The sequence below is a fragment of the Chrysoperla carnea genome, chromosome 4 (genome assembly GCF_905475395.1).
Source record: "Chrysoperla carnea chromosome 4, inChrCarn1.1, whole genome shotgun sequence".
Taxonomy (NCBI): Eukaryota; Metazoa; Arthropoda; class Insecta; order Neuroptera; family Chrysopidae; genus Chrysoperla; species Chrysoperla carnea.
Genome location: NC_058340.1, coordinates 65,401,734 through 65,421,074, shown reverse-complemented (window position 1 = coordinate 65,421,074; position 19,341 = coordinate 65,401,734). Strand labels below are relative to the sequence as shown.

Here is a 19,341-nt window from a genome sequence, read left to right as displayed (position 1 = left end):
TTGCTTAAACGATGTGTTGACGTCACTGGCGTTTGAATTTATAGTTTACAAAAACCATTTTCATTTGTAAGTAATTTTTAGTAAACTTTCGAGAAAAAAAATAAAATTAAAGAACATGCAACTTCTCTATTGAAATATTCAATATAACATTTTTATGCAATATTTATAATATCAAGAAGGATCAAAAAAACAATTAATCTCGAATTTTTATTTAATTATTTAATTAAAAAATTATCTATGGAATATTTAACATAATAAATTATTCATTTTTCATACTTTGTAATTCCCTTTCACTTGTACTGAATTCCTATTAAATACTAGCTGACCAGGCCACGCGTTTTTGAGGCTCGATTATAATAGAATCAGTTAATATTATATAAATTTTTAAACACAAATTAATAACTAAATACATACAAAGTTATATATTTATTAATATTTATAAATAAGAGTACAAATCAACATTTTCAATTCTATATTTTACTTAGTGCAATAAGTAACAAATAACTAATATCAAATAATTTTATATTAATTATTTATTTTTGTTATCAAATAATTATTATATGATAATATACAGGGTGGAACATTTTAATCTATTATGGCTAATAGCTCGTTTTGTAGTTAACCAATCACAAATAAAAATTACTTTAACAAAAGTTGCAGAGTTTGATGAGGAACATCATGTGCTGACATTAAATTGGATCTGTAATTCCCCGGGTTGCTTTAATAGTCAATTAAGATTTCATTAAAAACCTTGTTTTTACTGAATGAGACTTAAAAATATGCCATCATTGCATTTAATCGAAAAAAAGATTTGTAGATAAAAGTTACAATAAGGACAATAACAAAGGTCAATCGTCTGTGTTAATAACTTTTAAGGTCAGGTAAATTTTCAAGATCATTTGAAGATTAAAGTCAAATGACCTTGAAACTAGAATTTCAGTTCAAAGCCATGGATACAAGCAAATGCCCTCTATTGCCGTTAACAATTTTTAGCTAACGTGTTTCTTTTTCGATTAAATACAATAATGACATATTTTTTAAGTCGCATTTACTCCGAAAGCTAACGATTTTCGAAAAAATGTTTTAATTAAAAAGTATTATTTTATCTTTTACCTTTTAGGATCTAAATTGGCAATAAAAGCAACCTAGAGGACTAGGTCCAATTTGATGTCAGAACATGATATCCCCCCCCCCCCCCATCAAACTCTGAAGAAACAGGATAGATATTGTTTTAGATATTTTTTGAAATTTTATAATTGAAATAATAAAATATGATGTCCCCCAAGCTTTCATGATGGAGATTTAACAAGGGGGTTGCTAATTGGGTGGCGCACCATGACGAAAAGGAGGAGGAGTCAAAAATGGTGTAATTTAGCGTGACATACCTTTGAACGGCCTCTAACGGAACGACTGGGGAAAATTGAAAAACAAGAAAAAGAGTCTCTTATATGCCTACGTGGTTTTGTATGCCTAATATTTACTGGCATACGTTTGCAATACCAATTTAGTTAATTTACAACCAACAGTAAAAACTTTCTGCGATTTAGAAAATTTATCCGCATATTCCTTTAGATTTAATTCACTTAAATTAGTAGAACATAAATCGTCACATCCTCCTTTATTTGCAATACGTTTTGAAAATTGAGATGTACATACAGCACGAACTGCATAATTAGCGAAATTTTCTAAAACATGTTCATACTCTGATAAGAAAATAGAGAGATTTTGTTGCAAAACTGTATCTACTACAAAATCTCCGAATTTTTTCCCAAAGTTTTTTCGACGATAATTTTCATGTGTCACCAAAACATTCACTTCAATTAAGTAATCCACGTTGAAATGATCATATATATTGACTTTCGTAGTGGCTGCATCCAAAAATTGCAACAATTTTTTTGCAAGATCATCCTCGCAATATTTCTCAGCAAATTCACCAAAATATGATTGATTGTTCCTCTTTGGCTGAAATTTGAAAGAGAAAAAACATTCGTTGGATTTATTAAAAGAAAAAAGTAAATCGGGAGCCGATTAAAAATGTGTTTCTATATAGATTTCAGAAAAATTCTTGTATATATGAAATTATATATCAAGGTATATTAAATTTAGTCTGTATATTAAAGTTTGTAAAGCTTAGTAATACTGATGAAATTTTGGTATGGGTTATCATAAAATCATCTAATTAGTACATTTTCGAATGTCCGCCCGTCAATCTGTCTGTCTGGAAACACGATAACTCAAAAATGAAAAGAGATATCGATCTGAAATTTGTATAGTCAGGAAGTTTGAATTCGTAAATGAGCAATTTAGGTCAAATGGGTCTTGAGTTCGTAGGATCTAACTTGTAATAGTCCAGTCGAGTCGAAATTTTGAGAAGGTTAATATTTTATTTGACGTAACCCCTTTAAAACATGCTCCTGAACCTAAAAGTGCAGGTTGCCGGTAAGAACCCGGATATTGTTAAAGCTAATTTTTTTTAAACAAAAGTAATATTGGTCGAATTGCTACGGAAAAAATTTTCTCACATAATTAGGGTCAATGTTCTTAGACATTTTTCTCTAAACCCTTCAGTTTTCGAGTAAAAAACAAAAATTAAATTTTTAATATGTCTTAAATTTTTATTTGTTTTAATAATATCCTACCGGGTCACCCATCGACGGATTCTGCAAAAATTAATCATGCTCAATGACGGATTTTATCGGGACTAAATATGATTTTTGGGTGAAAAAAAACACATTTGATGACATGGGCTCACAGATTACATGTTTGGAGAAAAAATTCTCCGCGAATTTTATGTAAATGAATTAATTATACCCGCAATGAGCCACACCCGACACTAATAATTTTATTCGTCGATTTTTCAATAACAGCTCCTGATACAAAAGATCCTTCGCCTTCTTTTGTAATCATCATTGTCACCAATTTGGCAAAATCCTTGAGAAGCATTGGTTTCTCTACTGCATTAATAGCTTTACATATCGGTTCTGATGTAAAAAACTGATCTTTTAAAAATATTAAAACTTCTTCAAGCATATTTTCATTTATTAGTACAATTTCAAATAAACCTAAAAAGATATAACAATTAATAGTTAAATATTTAAGTATCCTGTATATTCCTCCTACAATGTCAGATCCTAGTTTACGGCTACCCAAACAATGTAAAACACTTCAAAATGTCTAAATTATAAAATTTTTTGTCTTTAATCTGTCTTTTTGAGATTTCAAGAATGTAAATCCTCGTCCCGGTATTTATTTCTAGGTAGGTCTGGAAAAATAACAAATTGTCTAATTTGTTGAAAAGTTTCAAAGTGTTTAGAAGACACAATAATTTTTACAAATTTTTAATTTAATATTTGTGACGCAAAAAGACCGATATTCAGCGTTAAATTAAAATTATAAATAATGGAGATAGACTTCCGAGAGTGGGAGTTTTTTGTTGGAAATTTCCTCGTCTGTAAAACTCCTTTTTTCATAAAAAGTTAAGAAATATTGGCGAAAAACTATGTAACTTTTATAAGAATTTTTTTATGTGATAAAAAACGCTTCCGGCACATTTTTTTAGAGACCATTCCAAATACAAATATCTATCGCACATATTTTTAAGACCATTCTTTTCTAAACTAACATTAATACTTTGCCCAAAATTAACAAAATAAATATTTAATTTTACTTACCATCATCAATATTTCCCATAGTTCCTACAACAACTTTTCCTGAACTCATTTTTTTAATTGTTGTGTGTATAAACAATCAACAATGAACAAATTTACAGAAATTTATTTCGTTATCCTTGAGATAACAAAACTTAATAATATATTTATGAACCTGCGTGAGAAAGACTGCTTTAAAGAAGTGACCAGTGTCAAGGTCATCGTTTACGTAGATTCTCCAAAATATTTAAAATATGTGAAAATAAACAATAGACTGAGTTAATTGTTAACATACCCTGTATAGCGTTTCGAATACCTAACTTTATTTTATGTAAAACAAAATTGTGACCTTCTGGCCGCCCTTTCGTAATTTTGAAACTTTTTCTATTTGTCCCCCTTCATATAAAGCGAAATGTTTGGTATAAAATTAGAATCAATATAGACTATCAACTATTTAAAGTTACCTACAAATTCTAAACCTTCTATCTTGCATAGATATGGAGAAAATGGGAAATTTGTGTTCTGGCCTAATTGGGATCCTGACAGACAAACAATGATTTGTACAAAAAAAAATGTTTCAAACAATAGTTGTTCATTTTCTCATAAGGGACATTTTTTATACTTATAAATATTTATTCTATCCTATGAACTGAAGACCCAATCGACCTATGTTGTTCATTTACGAACTCAAACTCAGTTTTTACGCCACGAACACGCTATACAAATTTCAGGTCGATATCACTTTTCAAATGGACTAATTAGGTGATTTTATGGACACCTATGCCAAAATTTTGTTCGTATCATCAATATTTCTAAGCGTTACAAACTTGGAACTAAAATTAGTATACCATGAAAATGGAAATACAAGGAAAAAAATATAATAAAAATGGAACAAGGAAAAAAATATAATAAAATAGTGTTAATGGAGTTGAACCTGATTGTACTTTGGTAGGTATCTTTTATACTATGGTTGCCCTTAAACAATCTTGCACACCTATTGTAAAATTAAAAAAAAAAAAAATAGGAATGTGATTTGTGATCTCTAAATTTTATTTGCATTATCTGATTTTGGAAAGATTTATCATGTGTAGCAAAAGGAAATGTATTTTTTGGTCATGGGTTAACATAACAGAATATTCATTCACACTGGGTTCATTCGCTCAGGAAAGGTGATGGGAATTGTCTAAAAAACAAAACCCCTAGATCTAGAACTGTCGATATCCACCTCATTGATGATGTAGGATTAAAATTATCAAATGTGTTACAAATGTAACAAATTTATCATTCAAATGTAAGCAAACTTTCAATGATTTTAGAAATAAACCGCCCCCTCCTCAAAAATAAGAAAATTATGAGCTCCTCCAAATTATAATACGTAATAATTTTTTTAAAAGTCTCTGCTATAACTAAACGCAACTTTTTGCAAATTCTTGTTTTGCAGTATTAGTGATGACATCTATTGAAGTAGACTAGAACTACAATAGATTTGTCTCTTAGGACCACGAGGCCGTAGGTGATGGCCAACGTCTTACACCACCACTGAGTATAGTGAAAATAATGAATTGGAAGCTGCAAGAACATTTTATATTTAATTTTTTTTTTTATCTCTAACGGTTTACAAGATGATTTCTACGGACGCAAGACCCAATTTACCTATGTTGCTCATTTACGAACTCAACATCACTTTTTAAGTCCTGAGCACGTGATAAAAAATTTAAGCTTAATATCTCTTTTCGTTTTTGAGTTAACATGTTCACAGGCGGTTTGACGGACACACAGCCGAAAATGGACTAATTTGATAATTTTTTTTTTTATTAGGACTATTTAGGTGAATTATTAATAAAATTTTGTTCGTAGCATCAATATTTTTAAGCGTTACAAACTTGGAGCTAAATTTTGTATACCTTGACATATTTCGTATATACATAGTATAATATATTTACCGCTATACCGGTTTTTCGTTCAATTTATTGAATTAAATCCACATACAAAGCATTTGATAAAATAAAGTTCAAAAACTAAAACCCCGACGCTCTTACAAAATCGTGCTCAAAACAAGAAAAAAATTTCATCTGAAATTGTTCTGATAAATAAAATTGTCATTACAGTCGGGGGACCTCGAAGAGTAACCAGTTTTCCACAGGACCGAAAACAGGTCCCCGACTATAATGACGATTTTATTTATCATAACAATTTCAGATGAAAATTTTTTCTTGTTTTCATACTTTTAACAGCACGATTTTGTAAGAGCGTCAGGGTTTTAGTTTTTGAACTTTATTTTATTTAAACTATTTTGGGGTTACAGTTTCGTGATAAAGTATTACAATACATGGGTGGGAACAGACGAAAATACATACACTTTAAACTATTTCGCGGTGAATATTTCGTGATTAAGTATAACAATATATATATTTTTAAAAAGTGCCCATTACGCTCTTTAATTTGATACCAATCACGCTATCATTAAATCGAAATTTGTTTTTCGATCATAACTTTATATCCTCTAAAGGGCGCCATATTCAATTTAATGTGACGCATAGCCTATAACCAGCAAACAATCAAGACGCTTCTAACGATTTTGCATAATTGTGATAAGTAATTTAGAAGCTGGGTGGGAACAGATGAACATACATACATATGTACCAAACACATAACCCTCGCCATTGTATAGTCGGGGTAAAAATATTATATCCAAATAATATTTGGATATAATAGAACCTGTTTTAATCGTAAGTAATCACTATAAATTAAATAACATAATTAACAATCATTAATTATATAAAAACTGTCATATTACACAAATATATATGTTACATACATGTAACACATATAAAATTTTGGTATAGGTGTTCATGAAATCACTTAATAAGTGCATGCATGCATTTTTTTTAAACAAGTTTTACTTACCTGCGCACTCCCAATTTTCTTGATTTTTCATAACTTTTACACTGTCCTATAAATTATTTACTAAGGGTCCTCGTGCACTAGTTTAGCCACCATTAACAATTTCCCGCTCTGTTTGTAAATATCGAAGGAATAGGATATTCCACTATTTTTGAAAAAGTACTTCAAAATATTGATTTTGCTAATAAAAAGCCACCAAAAATTTATTTCGGAAAAATACACACGCTTTCTTGCCAAAAACTTAAATTAAATTTTAAACCTTTTTTAAACTGTCAAAAACGCGGGCATCCAATTTGATGACGTAATATGGGTATCACTATACGAAATAACACAAATAAGTTTGACAGATATATTCATAGACATCTGATTATAATAAATATAAATACTTATTATTATCTATGTATACATTATACCCAGCTGTCTACACTGAACCAACTGATGGTCTATGACTCATACAGCTATGACATCACAGCAGGACTTACCCGCGTTTTAGCTCACGTGATATACAGTTTAAAAATTACGATTTTTAATTTAAATATTTTAAAAGAAAAATGTGCTTTTATGACTCGAAATCAGAAATTTAAGTATATTTTTACATAAATTTTAACTTTTTTCAAATTTCATGATTTATTTTTGACTAACGATAATACCCTATTGCTACAGCCAGGCTCGTGCTCGGGTGCCCCATAACTCAATAACATATTTATTCCAAATAAAAATCTCTTTTATTTAAACATGAAAATATTCAATAAAACGTAAAAAATTGACAAATACACCATTTTTTTTTAAAAAAATCTCAAAGGAAACAAAAAACCTAACATACGAAATATTCAACTCTTTCGAGCTAATTTATTATTCACTAGATTTTGTTTTCTTAATTCAATATTACGTAACATACATAAATCACGAGCAACTAAATCACGATTCGAATTACACATAAATGTACCCTTGGACGTTGATAAATCATAAATACGCAGCAACAAATCATACGAGAATAATTCGGGTAAACATTTTAGTAAATTCGGTATTAAATTTGATGGCATATTTTGTAAAATAATACTTGCCAAATCTTTACCATACAGTACGCATGCTTTTACAAATTGAAATATAAAATAAGTTTCGTAACTGATATGCGAATCGCGTGTTAAAATATTCAAAAAATCCCGATACAAATTCGTTAACGCTGATTGTAACGGTTCTTTTAAAATATCATTCCTGGAATTCGTTGATTTTGTGGATGGAAATCCATATTTACCCGTACCATTATTACTTAAAATTGCCGACGATACAATATTATTTATACTTGAACCGTTTCCAAAATTATTTGTACTATTTCCGTTTGCTCCATTGTCCGAGGAACCACTGTTACCTTTTCCGTTTCCGTTACCACCTGATGCCGAATTTGATGAATTAATTGCACCGGCTAATGATAAATTTGCATCTGTTGATGAAGAATCATTTAAACGTAATAATTTACTTGCAGGTGATGAAGAATCATCTTCGGAATCGATATCTTGTCGACCGCGCTTCTTTGAATTGAGGGTACTCGTACTGTTGCAATTTAAATATTCGATTGTTGAGACAATACAATATACACATAATTTGGCTAATGTGGAACTTTGTGGTTCGATTAATATTTCCGATCTGAAAAAAAGTTATTAATTAAATCAGTGTCCTTTTGGAGAAATAATTAACTAAATGAATCAATAGGGAATATTCATGAAATTTAAATTTGGTTCAAATATTTTTCTTCCGTAACTTTAATGGCTGGACATTTCAACTAAACCATTATTTTAGTAATTAATATCTTTTTAATGACTTAAAATTAATTAATAAAAGTACAAATTCAGTGAGGGCATTTAAAAATTTCTAAAACGGAAATTCAAATTTTTATACGGACGTGACATCATAGTACGGGCTTGCCAAATTTGTTGGCATACTGTATGATATTAATTACTTATATTTTACATGGTATTTCATTAAATTATATTATTCTACGGCTTTTTATTAAAAAACTTAATAATAACGAGTGTAAATTTTATGTTGTAAATTCATTTTTATAAAGTGTAAATTATACATTGAACTGTCACCAATTGACAGATCACGTGCTTATACGTCATCAACAGAGAGCGCCAAAAAACTGCGTTTAAATATCTCAAAAATATAATGTATTTTAAATATTTTTTACACTTAAATACAGTATTTTTAAGCAGTATTTATATTTTTTACTTTATTATAACGGTATAAACAATGCATTAAAAATATTAAAAAAAATACATGAATATTCCCTATTAGTTAATTAATTGAAAAGAATCATTATCGCGAGCGACACTACGGGAAAAAAGCTAGTAAAAATATATATATACTTACTGAGATGCGTTTAATAAATACACGGGCAATACTTCGGTTAACAATGAGATTGTACATTTTTCAATGTCTAAATGAAATATTGAGAAAGCTAAATCGACAGCTTTATTTAAACTTTCTAAGTATTTTAACTTCAACATTTCCTACAAATTTCAATATATAAATTAGATTCAAATACAATGAAAAGAATATTTTTCAAAATTTACCTGTAAAATCGAAGTAACAAACCATTTAGCACCGGCCATATTTAATAAATTCTCTAAATTACTTGTAGCATCAATATTTGTAATTGAACCTTTTGCACACATATCTAAAAACATTTGTCGTAGCTGCATTATGGTCGGGTTTAAAGATGTCGCTGGTTTAATTTTAGTACTTCCACCAGGTGGATAAATATCATAACATTGGAATTTTCGTATTATTTGTGACATTAATGACGATCTGTAATAAAAATCATTATGTTATGAACTTGGACCTTAAATATCATGCGTGAAAATATAAAATGTTCTTACCGTTCTTTAAAACTATCTTGGTGCTGATTTAAATCATCGTTACCTCCACTATTTGATAACGCTGAATTTGGAGTATCTAAGAAATAAAAAAATAAATAAATTAACTTAATCTTAAAGCGTTTATTATCGTAATAGACTTACTTCCCCCACTATTTGCTTGAAATGATGATGCATTACAACTTCCAAGTTGTTGAACCATATTCATGGGTTTCAAGAGCGCATCATGATGTACAAGGCGTACATGCGCACATAACCATGAAGATGCACATACAGCCAAAGAACAACATCCACCGCCAGGCCAGCTTGAAGATTTCCCACCTTTAAGTATATCCAAGACACGTTTCACATCCGTGGCACTAATTGATCCACGTTCCCATGCATATAATATTTCTTTAACAACACCACTCACGTTTAAACATACTTCGTGCCATTTAGTTTGACTAAAAATAAATGTTTTTTTAAAATAAATTTTTGCGATATTGAGAAGTACGAGGACTGGAAAGAATATTTACCCATTTTTAAATTCGGCAACGGCGTCGGCTGAATTAAATTGTTTAATTAGTGCGTCCACTTTGGAAGGATCACATAATTTTAGGATATGATCGGGTGATTTTGGTAAATTGGGTTCAACCATACTTGAACGAACCCATTGTTCGAAGAATGAATCGCCATTTTCCTCTAATACGACCTAGAATTAATAAATGTCGCATGTAAGTATTTAAAAGTTAGTTGATTCATAATTACATGATTTTCATTTGGCTAAAACAGGCCTTACAATTTAGAATTTTAAGGACATATCTCAAAATATCTGAATAAAATCCGTTTCTATATTTTGTAATTGTGCTTACCTTTGACCCGTAAGTTTGTACTATCGAGCATAGCATTAAAAAAGAAATATCAAAAAGCATAGCTCGTGATTGTGCCGTTTTTGGTGATTCTGGTATACTCATTGGCTGTTTTGAGTATTCATTAAATTTGATTAGTTTACTAACAAATGTTTTTAATTTGCCTTCAACTGTTGCCACTGCCAATATTAGCTCAAAACTTTTACCGGTAAGAACTTGATGTAACATACTCATAAGCGCTTCCTACAAAGAAAACAATAATTATTACGATTTCAAAGTTTTGTAGTGTTTTGGATAAGTTATTATACCTGAATTTTTGCAGGTTCAGCATTTAAAGTTTTCAAAATTCCTGCTAATGTTGGTTCAGCTCGAACAATTACTTTGGGAATACTGGCGGCTCGTGAAGTACTATTTGGATCTAATTTTTGAAGATTGTTTAAAATTCCTTCCCTAAAAATTGAAATAGAACAGTTAAATCGAAAAATAACCTCAGAAAAAATTACGTTATAAAAGATTACCGTTTTCCAGAAAAATACTTTAAATGTTTCTCACTAACTAAATTTAATTTAGCTAGTTCATTAATTAAACATTCCAGGCAGTTACAGGAACATTTAATATCTGTTGTATCCAATAATGGAATATATTGTAGAAGCATTTCAAATGCATCGATTATATCTTGTGAATAATCCTCGTCGGAATCAACACCTAAAAAAATTGTAGTACATTTGTTAACCAGCAAGTATGAAGCCAGAATTTTAAGGTAGTATAGCACTATCGAGATGAAAGGAAACATTTTAGTCAGATCTGCAATCATTTTAGAATTGTATTTTTAACAAAAACGATTAAAAAATCTAACTTATTTCTCGAAGGAACTATGTTCTTTTGAATAAATTTCAAAAAAGGAGTAGTTAACTTAACCCCTGATACTGCCATACTACCTTAAAATCAAAATTAACTTGAAAAACTATTAACTTTTATTTAAATTATTCAATTGCTGTAAAATATGCGGTACTTTCAAAAATGTATACGCTCCCCATTGACTTTCCCGCGACGTACCACTGGCATTATTCAACGACATTAAACAAGCTCGAATCAATTCACAATATAGTCGGGCTGTTGAATATCCTACAGAAAAAAAATATTAATATTACTTTTAAAATTTAGATAAGTATTAATTTATAAGAATTCTTTCTACCTTTAATACGTTTCAACATTAATAATTGCGAGACAATGTTCTTAGTATCGCTACAAGGATTATAATACACTTCCACAGCTAATAAACTTTGAATACAATGCGTTATGGGTTCTGGTTTATTTTTATCGGGAAATACAACATCAATATTGAAATTTGAAAATATTTTTAACGTATTTTCAATTGGTGTTGACGGTTTTAAAGCTATATTTATGTTTAATAATGCTTCGATTTCTTGACTTTTTGATTGAATTTCGGCATAAGTTTCTGTGAACAAAAAAAAGTTTTTGATTTCTGTCATAAGGAATATTCATGAAATTTAAATTTGGTTCAAATATTTTTCTTCCGTAACTTTAATGGCTGGACATTTCAACTAAACCATACTTTTAGTAATTAATATATTTTTAATTGCTTAAAATTAATGAATAAAAGTACAAATTCATTGAGGGCATTTAAAAATTTCTAAAATGGAAATTCAAATTTTTATACGGACGTGACATCATCGTACGGGCTTGTCAAATTTGTTGACATAATGTATGCTATTAATTACTTACATTTTATATGGTATTTCATTAAATTATACTATTCTACGGCTTTTTATTAGAAAACTTAATAATAACGAGTGTAAATTCTGTGTTGTAAATTCATTTTTTTAAAGTGTAAATTATACATTGAACTGTCACCAATTGACAGATCACGTACTTATACGTCATCAACAGAGAGCGCCAAAAAACCGCGTTTAAATATCTCAAAATTATAATGTATTTTAAATATTTGTTTACACTTAAATACAGCATTTTTAAGCAGTATTTATATTTTTTACTTTGTTATTACGGTGTAAACAATGAATTAAAAATATTAAAAAAATACATGAATATTCCCTATTACTGGAGGTATTTTGCGAACTATAGTATCACCATCTTTGAGTGAATTAAACAAGTTATCAGAAATCTTAGTCTGTAACGTAGGTTAAAAAAATTCTTATGTATATTTGACGTACCTGGATTATCAAATTTTGCCAAATAGAGCATTGATATAAAAAATTCACCCTGGACGAAAGTATTTAGTAAAACACATGGTTTTTCAATTATGTCCGTTTGGTTTATAATATTTGTATTATTTTGAAAATTCGTCAAATTATAATGTAAGACATTTAATAGCCATAAGCATACGTTTAGTAAAGCTGTTGCCAAAGAGCTTTCCTCTGGTTTCGCTCTACAAGTAATTCCAGGCTAAAACGAAAAATTATATACATCTAATATCTGGTCATTATTTGACAGAAACAAACTTCTACTTATAAGATCTGCAATAAATCGAAGGAATTATAAGAATGCTACCTGAATTGCTTCCAAAAATTCTAGTAAACTACAAATACAATGCGGTTTACTATACTGCTTTGATCCACATTTACTAATCTGCTGTAAAACTGCCGAATAACTAACCAATTGAGCACTTAAACTATGTCGCAAATAACTCAAAACCAATTGATTTGCACCACTCCCGATAACCGCTTGTTGAAGGATACAATCAGCTAAATCATAAACATCTCCAGATACACCTCGCGGTAAGACTGTTTTGATATTAATACCCCATTGTAAATCGGACCAACGTTCTCGCCAAGCTTTTAACAACAGCGCTTTTAAGGAACTAGTTTTTGATGTTGTTTTAGTTTCAGAGGTTACTTTTACACTACCAGGATTACGTGCAAGCATTTTGTCGAAATTTTCGAACAAAATTGGAATTAAATATTTTTAACCTCAAATTAATTGGAAATCACAAATTATTTATTCACTAAGAATTTTTTGTTCTTATTAATTACAAAAATCTATGATTAACATTTTGTTTGGTAATTATTAATTCACATAATTAGTTTAATTTTAATTTATTAAATTAATTTTTACATAATTTAACATCGTAAACAATTTTGTATCATACAAAAGTTGTCAATTATTTATTTTATTTATGTTGTCAACAATGTCTGCATTTTGGCATTTATTCTCAGTTGATAAAATGATTACCTCTCTTATTGTTTCAATTATTATTACATAGATGGCATTACATTTCGAATTTATATGTAATAATTGTTTAAATACTCTGTATGTACTGAATTATATTTAGTTTACGAAAATATTTTCAAAGTTGTTTGTCTTTACGATGCATTTAAGTATTCCTTTTGAATTATTTGTTTTCCTTTTATGAACTGAATTATTTTTCAAGTATTCTAAATTAAAAATTGCTTTTGTTTGTATTTTGACGGAAATCCGTCACTGGTGGTGTCTGTGCTGTCTTACACTCAGTTTGACTCAAATCGATAAGTTAAAGCGGTTTGAGTTATTCATTGAAAACAGTAAACCACAATTTTGTGTTTGTGGAATTTTTTTTATCGAAATACCATTTTAAGAATTTTTGGTGATTTACGACCAGAACCAAGGATCGGTTTGCTTGATTCTGGTCAAGCTATATAGATTTTTCGTCATTTAAGTATTCTCCAATTTGCCGAAAAACAATATAAATCATAGATACTGATCCTCTAGAATTCTTGAAAGTCATTTATAGTGATGATGGATTAAAATGGAGGAGTCAATTAATGTCGTTATTAAAGATCAATCCATTCATAATCAATTCGACGGGTGAAAAGAAAAAGAAAATGAAAGCATATTTTAAATAAAATAATTTAGTAGGTATCACTATAGCGCCTCAAGTATGAAGCTCCCGAAGAAAATGTGACCAATTTAAATAAGATTATTATGCATAATTATGTTTAATAGGAATTAAATAACTTTATAAGAATAATATATTATTATTATTTTTTTTAAATAAATACTTAATAATCGATCATAATTTGTTCGTTTTTTTAAAAATTATATAGAAAAATAATTTATTTTAATATATAATTATGTAAAAATTTTATTGAAAATTATGGTTGTTACATATTGCCTATATTGATTTAAGGCGGAGAAAATTAATTTAAGTTATTAATTATTTATTAAGAAGAACAGATTTTCAAAATGATTTTAAGTTATGTTAAATAATATTTGTGAATTTGATAAGCGGTTTTCGAGGTATTAATATTTCTTATAAAAGAATTTTTTGCTGACTTTCAGTTAAGACAAACTTAGATGTTAAAATAAAAAATAAATGTGGACGACGTCCTTCTAAGCATATTGGATTAGTTAGGGTAATGAAGACCTAAATACATAAAAATTCGGCTGAGTATCGAGATAGATTCAGAATCGTTCTGAAATAAAAGCTTATCGTTAACTGACTTTAGTCAATATTTCAAAAATTATTTATTTAATCGGGTCAAATTTTGTAGGATTACATATTTGGTTTATCAAAATTGGATAAAATTTAGATGTGATAGAGCAAAATTATTTTTTTTTTATTTTGATGACGTCATAAAGTTAAATAATTTGATTTTTTGATAACACAGGCAAATTTGATCCGATCTTATTGGAATTTTTTTTGAAATCCACTAATTTTGGGTCATTCTTTTCAGCTGTGATGCCAGTTTTTCGCTAGCTATCACTTATTCGCTTAATTCTGGGACAAGGGCACCACATTCTTGAAACCTATTAGAGCTCGGTGAATTTTGATCACAAATTTTCAAATTATGGCCCAAATTTAGTAGAATTACATACTTGGTTTATCAAAATTGGATAAAATTTGGATGTGATAGAGCAAAATTAATTTTTTTGGATTTTGATGACGTCATAAAGTTAAAAAATTTGATTTTTTGATAACACAGTCAAATTTGATCCGATTTTATTGGAATTTTTTTTTAAACCCACTAATTTTGGGTCATTTTTTTCAGCTGCGATGCCAGTTTTTTGCTAGCTATTACTTATTAGCTTAATTCTGGAACCTGGGCACCACATTCTTGAAACCTATCAGAGCTGGGTGAATTTTGACCACAAATTTGAAAATTATAGCCTAGATTTATTAGGATTACATACTTGGTTTATCAAAATTGGATATTTTGTTGTGATAGAGCAAAATTAAATTTTTTGGATTCTAATGACGTCATAAAGTTAAAAATTCGGAAACGAAAGTTAAAAATTAAGGGGATGAAAAGAATGAAATTATTAATTACTAAAAAAATACTTCATATTGGTTCCTCCAAAAATTTTTTTGGATCCGTGCTTACTTAATAAATAACGTAACTGAACATTTATTGAATATGAAATATAAAAAATTACACTATTTGAGAAGAAAATTCTTCAACAACATAAAAACCTAACAAATATCGAAAACTATGTTATTCTCGTACAGATTTCCGAAAAAGCAAAAAAATAATAATATTTTAAAACGCCAAAATGAAAACCATTACAGTAAAACCATCAATAGCAATGAATATAACATGCTTACAAATAATTGGAATATATCCAATACAAACAAAATATAAAATTTTCAATAAATTTCACTATTATTGGGCATACATTATATTTGGTTGGTTTGCCACATTTTTAACCACAGAGTTCATCGAGTTATATAAAATATGGGGTGATGTAGAAGATATGACCAAAAATTGTACGGTTTCATTATTATATGTTCTGGGAATTGGTAAAATATCAATATTGTTATTTCAAAAAGAACGTTTATATCGTTTGATTAATATAGTCTTGGCGACAGAGCAAAGTGTTTGCGATCATGGTTCACCGGTGTTAATTAAAATTTTTGATAAATATTGTTATCAATCACGTTGGGTTACAAAGTATTTTTTGTTTATGACCTTATTTACGTTGTTTGGATGTTTTAGGTTAATATTCAATTTTATTTCGAGTATTGTAGTATTTAGTATCCAAATATTAATTATTTTGTACCCAAAAAAAGGCGAACCCTGGTGGAAAAAATATTTGAAAAAAGAATAAGTCTTAATAAGTCTTTGGAAACTCTGAAAAAATCTTAGAAACTTTAAAAAAGTATTAAGAACTCTGAATAACTCTGAATTAGACTAGTCCGAAAACGTTGAGAAATTGATATGACTTTTTCAGAATTTCTTATTCTTTCTTCCAATATTTTTTCCACCAGGGAAGCTTTAATTTTCACTAATTATCGATCATGTTTTAGCATCCCCCATACAGAACTATTTTTATCGGGACCATCTTACGTAAAATATCCGAACGGAACGGCAACGAATATTATTCGAAAACCATTTGTGTTTAGCTCATGGTTTCCATTTAACGATAATGAAACACCAGGTTATGAAATTGCATTTATAATTCATATAATTTCGGGAAATGTTGGTGGATGGACGTCAGCAATTGCAAATACACATAATTATGCAATGATGGTGTTTGCAGCTGGACAATTAAAAATTTTACAAAATAAATTGGAGAATTTAGGTAATAAAAAATCTTTACAAGGAAAATATTCGATTAATGTTATTAATGATATTGTAAATTGTGTATCACATCATAATGGAATTATTAGGTGAGTCTCTACATAAATTACAAGTGACTCGGAGTTGAAAGATATCTAAGATCACTCTCCATTAAATTACCTTTTTCCTTAGAGCCACCTCCAAACTGAACTGATTTTGAAGATCGTCGCCTATTTTTTAGTTGTTCCACTCTCCATTAAATTACCCTTCAAACGAAATAAAAAAAGCAAAATCGGTTCATCTGTTTAAGCGCTACGATGCCACAGACATTCAGACACACACACTGCGGTCAAACTTATAACACCTTTTTTGGTTCGGGGGTTGAAAATGACACTTGAAGTAAATGCTCTCTACAAGGCAGAGGCAAAACCGAGAAATGAGGCACCCAAATGGCAGAATGCAAATATACTTTCTTTCTTGTGATATTTTTTTTTTCAGATTTGTGAATGAGCTAAGAGTATGGTTTAATCCTGTTATGTTTTTGGAATTACTCGTGTGTTCAATAATGTTATGCGCAATTTTGTATCAAGTAACAATTGTAAGTAAATGATATTAGAATTCGAAAATGAAAAAATCGAATTCGTCTTTTTGGAATTCAAATTTCAAATGGATTATAATAGTTAGTTGAAAATTGAAATTTTGAACGAATTTGTAAACAAAAATGTATGATTTCTCGATGTAGACCAGAATGGTAAAACTGTCAGAGTAGACTAGAAATTTTGTTTTTGAGAATATCGGAGTCATTTTTCGATGACATTTTCTCTAGACATATTTTTTAAAGATAGAAGCAACTTACAAAAATTTCTAATTTTTTTTCAGCAAGATTTTAATGTTCGCTTATTTTTTACTGTCGAATATTTGATAGCAATGATCATTGTTTTATTTATTTCATACTGGCATGCAAATGAAGTTTTGGTTGAGGTAAGACAAAGTTGTCCGCCCATCAAAAGAAGTATAAAAAAATAATATATGAAACCATTTTGATCCATTTTAGAGTCTCAAAGTAGCAGATAGCGTTGGTATCTCAAGTTGGTATACATTTGATAACAAATCGAAACATTTGTTGCGACTAATTTTAATGCGGTCACAGAAGCCATTAGTTTTAACAGCTGGGCCATTTCATAAGATGTCCTTGGAAACGTTTTTGGATGTAAGTAAGATGTTGTGAAACTTACCAAATTTTAAAAATCCCCAACAAATTTATTGGGTACGCAACCCTAAGCCTTTGAAACATATCTAAGAACACTCTCCATTAAATAACATTTATCCTTAAAGCCTTTTCCAAACTTTTTTCGGGCACGGAACCCTAAACTCGCACTTGAAACATAGCTAAGAACACTGTCTAATAAATTACCTTTCAAACGAAAAAAAATCAAAATTTGTTCTTCCGTTTAGGCGCTACGTTGCCGCAAACAGACAGACGGTCAAAGCGGTCAAACTTTTTTTATTTCGTGGGTTAAAAATAAGCTGCCTAATTAAACATAATTTAATTTTTTTCCAGATTTTAAAGGCGTCTTTCACATATTTAACCTTACTCAGGATAGTTTACGAAGAAGAGTAAATTTAGGAATTTACCTCAAAATATTTGTAGATATCTAGGTAATCTATACAAACATAGAATACATAGAATCAAGCAGGAGTTCAGTAGTATTAGTGAATATTGTAAATGAAATGAAGCCACAGCAATATTTAGAATTATTAGAAACTATAAAATAAAACTAAAATCGTACAATTTATTACATATTTTTTTGTTCCTCTTTTTTTAGTGAGTTCGAGTTCTATTTTTTTTCTTTTATTCTAAATTGAATATATTAAAATTTGCTACGCAGAACATGTAGCGAAAAAAGTGAATTTTGGGACACCAAATAAATTCAATTCAATATTTTAGTTTATTTAGACAATCAATCAAATTTGAATTAACTATCATTAAAATTTATTTTATTGCAAAAACATTTATTACTCAATAATAATAATTTAATCAACATATTTACCAATAAAAGTTTATTATATTTATTTTTATTGTAAATTATGGAATACATATTTCAAGAATTCCACTAAAAATATTCCAACTAAATTCCAAATAAAATGTTGCAAATATTCATAATTTTTAGTTAATTGACTATAGCAGTCCCTCGGGAATTCGTATCTGAGTTCCACACACAGCCGCATACTTATGAATTATTTTCTTTTTTTATCTTTTTAAAAGGACGGTTAAGAATCGTTTTCTTGGTCCCAAAAATTCGTCATAAATTAAGGCAATATTAATTTGTTTTAGAAAAAAGATTTAAGGACGTTATCAAAAAAAAAAGGAGTGTATGAAAATATTGGAGACTTATGTTTCAAATTTAGAGGGGATTCTGTTAAAGGAAAAATTAGACGAAAATTAAGAATAAAATTTTTTGATATATATCATAGTTTTTGAAACATTGATGCTTAAAGAATTAGTTAGAAAATCACTTATAGAAGAAATAACACACAAATTCATTTTATA

General features: G+C 28.9%; 3 protein-coding genes across 3 annotated transcripts; 1 reads left to right on the top strand and 2 right to left on the bottom strand.

The window, feature by feature from the left end:
- Window positions 1-580: 580 nt before the first annotated feature.
- Window positions 581-3,773, bottom strand: LOC123298525. The gene is made up of 3 exons (XM_044880554.1): window positions 3,672-3,773; window positions 2,812-3,062; window positions 581-1,962 (listed from the first exon to the last, which is right to left on the bottom strand). The coding sequence occupies exons 1-3, from the start codon at window positions 3,718-3,720 to the stop codon at window positions 1,471-1,473; spliced, it is 792 nt and encodes a 263-aa protein (XP_044736489.1). The 5' UTR covers window positions 3,721-3,773; the 3' UTR covers window positions 581-1,470.
- A 3,608-nt stretch (window positions 3,774-7,381) lies between these two features.
- Window positions 7,382-13,233, bottom strand: LOC123298869 (mediator of RNA polymerase II transcription subunit 24). The gene is made up of 13 exons (XM_044880965.1): window positions 12,805-13,233; window positions 12,468-12,699; window positions 11,471-11,734; window positions 11,248-11,400; window positions 10,794-10,980; window positions 10,584-10,725; window positions 10,279-10,518; window positions 9,943-10,118; window positions 9,572-9,870; window positions 9,431-9,506; window positions 9,125-9,359; window positions 8,922-9,061; window positions 7,382-8,195 (listed from the first exon to the last, which is right to left on the bottom strand). Exons 1-13 carry the CDS (start codon window positions 13,177-13,179, stop codon window positions 7,382-7,384), a joined length of 3,333 nt encoding a protein of 1,110 aa, XP_044736900.1. The 5' UTR covers window positions 13,180-13,233.
- A 2,751-nt stretch (window positions 13,234-15,984) lies between these two features.
- LOC123298868 (odorant receptor Or2-like) lies at window positions 15,985-18,528 on the top strand. Its single transcript, XM_044880963.1, has 6 exons — window positions 15,985-16,181; window positions 16,538-16,817; window positions 17,302-17,388; window positions 17,670-17,771; window positions 17,845-18,000; window positions 18,352-18,528. The coding sequence occupies exons 1-6, from the start codon at window positions 15,985-15,987 to the stop codon at window positions 18,409-18,411; spliced, it is 882 nt and encodes a 293-aa protein (XP_044736898.1). The 3' UTR covers window positions 18,412-18,528.
- Window positions 18,529-19,341: the final 813 nt, after the last annotated feature.

Bases quoted from the DNA above. Each gene is read 5' to 3' on its own strand.
- LOC123298525 (XM_044880554.1), bottom strand. From the start codon at position 3,720: ATGAGTTCAGGAAAAGTTGTTGTAGGAACTATGGGAAATATTGATGAT. The intron at 3,063-3,671 runs GTAAGTAAAATT...ATATCTTTTTAG, and splicing joins TATGGGAAATATTGATGATG to GTTTATTTGAAATTGTACTA. The intron at 1,963-2,811 runs GTATAATTAATT...TTCAAATTTCAG, and splicing joins TCGGGTGTGGCTCATTGCGG to CCAAAGAGGAACAATCAATC.
- LOC123298869 (XM_044880965.1), bottom strand. From the start codon at position 13,179: ATGCTTGCACGTAATCCTGGTAGTGTAAAAGTAACCTCTGAAACTAAA. The intron at 11,735-12,467 runs GTACGTCAAATA...TTTTGTTCACAG, and splicing joins GGCAAAATTTGATAATCCAG to AAACTTATGCCGAAATTCAA. The intron at 8,196-8,921 runs GTAAGTATATAT...ACTTTTTTTCAG, and splicing joins TATTTATTAAACGCATCTCA to ATCGGAAATATTAATCGAAC.
- LOC123298868 (XM_044880963.1), top strand. From the start codon at position 15,985: ATGACCAAAAATTGTACGGTTTCATTATTATATGTTCTGGGAATTGGT. The intron at 16,818-17,301 runs AAAAAATCTTTA...TTTGTGAATGAG, and splicing joins AATTGGAGAATTTAGGTAAT to CTAAGAGTATGGTTTAATCC. The intron at 17,389-17,669 runs GTAAGTAAATGA...ATTTTTTTTCAG, and splicing joins TTTTGTATCAAGTAACAATT to CAAGATTTTAATGTTCGCTT.